General features: G+C 40.0%; 1 protein-coding gene across 2 annotated transcripts; it reads left to right on the forward strand.

Annotated features, from left to right (window-relative positions):
• The first annotated feature begins 210 nt into the window (after positions 1–210).
• Positions 211–2,211, forward strand: LOC306855675 (mediator of RNA polymerase II transcription subunit 31). Of its 2 annotated transcripts, XM_079394479.1 has the most exons (4): positions 211–379; positions 661–735; positions 944–1,040; positions 1,274–2,211. In XM_079394479.1, exons 1-4 carry the CDS (start codon positions 358–360, stop codon positions 1,488–1,490), a joined length of 411 nt encoding a protein of 136 aa, XP_079250605.1. In that variant the 5' UTR covers positions 211–357; the 3' UTR covers positions 1,491–2,211. The 2 variants fall into 2 exon arrangements, with proteins under 2 accessions (XP_079250605.1, XP_079250606.1); XM_079394480.1 differs by lacking the exon at positions 661–735 and having other exon boundaries at positions 1,274–1,933.
• Positions 2,212–4,370: the final 2,159 nt, after the last annotated feature.

Below are 4,370 nucleotides of genomic sequence, written 5' to 3' on the forward strand. Positions count from 1 at the left end.
AATCTTAAAAATACAGTTACTTATGGTTTAGAAAGTTTATTTCTTTATCTCAAGAGAACAGAGTTGATTAAGAGAATTTAGTTTTTTTACATATATATATATATACATAAAAAGGGTAAACTCTGGTTCACACTCCAATACAGTAGATGGCGATAATGCACCTCAATGTTGGTGCCACCCGCCATAAAATCGAAGAAGAAGAACTTTTACGACACCAGCACTGGTTTTCTGGCAAATATGGCGGCGCCGTAGCTCTCCTCAAACAAAACGAAATATGTCTCAGTAATCTTGTACGTACATTTAAATATTGAACCTTTTCCAGCTGATACAATATCGTTTTCTCTCTCGTCATCTGCCATGGCTGGCGTTATGGAAACAGGTTTGTGATTTGTAATTTGTATAGTGAATGTAAACGTGTTGTTTGCTAATATCCGCCCGCAAACACAACGATAAAACAGATGTTTCGGTAAACGATTTTGATTTGATTGTGTGAGGTAATAAAACGTATACATATTACTGTTTGTATTATGTTAAATATAATTTACATTATGATTAATTAAATTAATAAGTGGGGCTGTCCCGAAATATATTGTATTTCGTTCAAGCGATGTTATTTTAAATAAAAAGCTTTGATAACCATCAAAATTCATAATTTCACAGAGGAACAGGCAAGACATCGTTTCCAGCTTGAGTTGGAGTTTGTTCAGTGCCTAGCGAACCCAAACTACCTGAACTGTAAGAGCTAAAATGACATTGTTTTTATTATTTGGTTACAGTAATCCAGATATGGAAATAATTCAGGCATTTCACTGATTAGTTTACCTCTAGCATTTTTAATAACTAAGTTGATATTAAACGTTATTTCTGTCGTTAAATTTAGAAGATTGGTCTTGTGTGTTGTGGATTTAAATCTCTTAAAAATATTCTGTTTTTCATTCGGCAGTTTTGGCTCAAAGAGGTTACCTGAGAGAGAAGCCCTTTGTCAATTACTTAAAGTATCTACTTTACTGGAAAGAACCAGAATATGCTAAATTCCTGAAGTAAGTTCATGTTTTACTTTGTTTTTTTTTTTTTAAATCTTAATGACATTTTATTTAACTCCTGTCATGTGAAAATTAATAAAGAATGATCATTTATTTATTATATATTCTTATATGCTAGACCCCAGCTGACTAAAGATGTTCAGACATTCCTCAATAAATAAATTTTCATCTTACAGTGATTGTCATATTACACTTCTGTACAACGCAGTCTAAATCTTTTATTTCCTTAGATATCCTCATTGTCTGCACATGTTAGAGCTATTGCAGTATGAGCATTTCCGAAAGGAGCTGGTGAATGCGCAGTGTGCCAAGTTCATAGACGAACAGCAGATCCTGCACTGGCAGCATTACTCCCGTAAGCGGACACGCTTGCAGCAAGCGCTTGCGGAGCAACAGCAGCAACAGCAGCCACAGGCTCCATCCCATGGCAACACCACATCCAAATGAAGCAGTCAACATGCTCCTGCTGGGAATTCTTTCACAAAAGCTTTTTTTTTTTTTTTTTGTAAAAAGTTGTTTTCAAATGGGCTTTTTTTCAAATTTTAAATTGGACTTGGACTTTTAGACTGCTCTCTGTAGGCGCATAAAGTTGTGTGTGTTTATGAACAACAGGAGAGAAAGTTAAAAGAGGTTCTAAGAAGGTAAGAGGAGAGTGATTAGATTGCTGTCTTACAGTTGGTTTTGCATTGTAAAAGAAATCGCTCTTATGAACTGAAATGTATTTAAGTTCTGCATCAAACTTTGTTTCTTTATTACCAGCTCCACATGTTATATGCTTTATATTTTGCCTTTATGTATATATATGATATTTGTATTGTTTCTTTGTATTTTGGACAAAAATGGAAACCCAAATAAAGAAAAATAAGGCAAATTTTAAAGCCAATAATTCTATCGCATTACTTCGTCTGAATAAATAAATAAATTTGAATCTACATATGATTAAAACATTTAAATGCGGGGGGGAAACATTTGTTTCTACCGTCTGAACAATATTTACACTGTGGAATCAAAGAAAATGAGGAAGCTGACTGCAAAAGAAGCGTTATTGGCAGACCTCAAAATTTGTGGAGTACTTCCTATGGATTTAAAACCAATAATTTGTTCCTATGTTAATAACATGACACGCAGAGTGAGATCTATATATAATGAATAAACTCCCTGAAATTAGACTCAATGTTGGAAAGACATCTCTATCAGTTTTTCAATCGATGGGACCAGATTGTTTACACCTGCTGTAGAATGTCATTCCAGGATGACACATTTGTTTTTAAAAATAGAAGATCCTCCAAACATGTTGCCTCTGCCAAAACCCTTTATCCATGAAGCATGTTTTACACTGATTGGCTTCATCACTCTGTCTCCTCTCCACCAGTAAGCTGGTGTGTGGTGGGCGTTCTGGCGCACTATGGCTGCCGTCGCATCATCCAGGTGGATGCTGCACACTGGTGGTGGATGAGGAGACACCACTCCTCACAATATAGAGCGCTTTGAGTGCTTAGAGAAGCAGAAAAGCGCTATATAAATGTAATGAATTATTATTATTATGTTTTATTACATTGTGCTGGTTTTGACTCTGAGAGAACTTTTTAACTCTTTTGAAGAGATTTTCAACAGTTAAGCCAAATACAGTTTTAGAGTTTGTAGCAAAAATTAATTGTAAAAACATGACAATTCAGCCTTTTTTTCTTTCTTTTTTTTTTTTTTTGGCCATGAAAATAGCCACAGAAGCTGGCATGGGATCAAACACAAACAAACAATCTTAACATTTTTATGGTTTAGAGTTTGAATATTTTTTTCTGCATGTAGGTAATTATAAATTGATTTTTATTAATTTTTTTATTTGCCAAGAACAAATATAATTGTGCTTATAGGTGTGTGTAAAGGTGTCTTTTACACCTTTAAAGGAATAGTTCACCCAAAAAAACAAAACTTAAGTGATATGTGTCTCAAATTAAATAAAATCACCTACAGAAAATTTTCATTTTTGGGTGAACTATTCCTTTAATATAACCTCTGAACCCTGAACTCCTCAGCATTTTAAACTCTGTTCATATGAACATCAGAAATATTCAAAGGGCTGTGCAGGATTATGTTAAATGTTCACAAGCTCCTCACATTCTTTTGTGTAAGCGACACAGCAGGCCTTTTACGAAATTGAAAGAGGTGAAAGTAAGCCCTCCAGTGGTTGCTGAGGTAAAGCACAGAAATCATGCTGAATATATTATTATTCCGGGACCTGCAGTCAATGGCAGTACAGTTTTGCAGTTTTGGAAGAATAATTTCACTATATTGTGACCTGATGTTATGTATAAGTGTATAGCCTATGTATAACCTTTTCTTATGTATAAGTGTATAATCTCTAGATGTATTCCTAGAGAGAGTCATCCTAGAAAAAAGTCCTGCCATTAAATGTATCTTATCTGCACCACAAGGTTTTCAGAATTCAAATGTTATGCCCAGCTCACACAGCTATCAGCACCACATGATGACCTGCTCTGAGCACAGAGGAAACTTTCAGTGTTAGGTGGGTGTTATTTGGGATGATGTTGGTGTTCCTTTAATGAAACCTGACCTGCACTGACTGCTGTTTATATACTAACTTTGTGTACTACAACAGGATGATCTGGTGTCCTCGTCGTGCTGCGGGGCTTGTGAAGGAGGGCAGTGTTCAGGAGGGAAGGGGCGGAGTCCGGTGGCCGCACGCGCTCCCATCTCGGGGGCCGGGGCGCGAGTGGTGGCGGCTTCTTCTGAGCGGCGCAATCCCTCTGCTGGCCGCGGCTCCTCCGGGGGACTCGACGGCCCGGCATCCTGGCCCATCAGCCGTCTAACGTCTGACTGCGGGTCTGGCAACTCACATCTCTGGAGGTGCAGGGCTCCCTCGACGCTCCCTTCCTGGACCCACGAGGACACCAGCGTGCATGCACGGGGAAGAGACCGGTCTCCCGAGAAGAGGCGTGCTCGGCATTTAAGCAGCGGCGGTGATGAGGCTCCATTCACATCAGGTGCGCCTCATCACACGCCGCCAGCCGTGGCTATTCAGTGCCCCTCCTCTCTCGCACACCCACTCCCATCGGGAGCCTGGTGAAGGGCGGCGAATACGGGACGGGGTGGTGATGATAATAAGGGGGGAGGCAGCCGACTCGTCACATCCCCCCCCCCCCAAGCGACATCCCCGTCCTAGGGTCGCCGCCCACGCGGGAGTGCTACCTTCCTCAACCAGGCTCCAGCGGTCGAAGTGGGCGGGGCAGGAATTCCTCTCCGGGCAACTCTGGTGGCTGGGAGGCGGTCCCCGTCATTCCTCCGTCCACGTGGGGGCTCCACGACTTC

Source organism: Barbus barbus (assembly GCF_936440315.1).
Source record: "Barbus barbus genome assembly, chromosome: 36".
In the NCBI taxonomy this organism is placed as follows: Eukaryota; Metazoa; Chordata; class Actinopteri; order Cypriniformes; family Cyprinidae; genus Barbus; species Barbus barbus.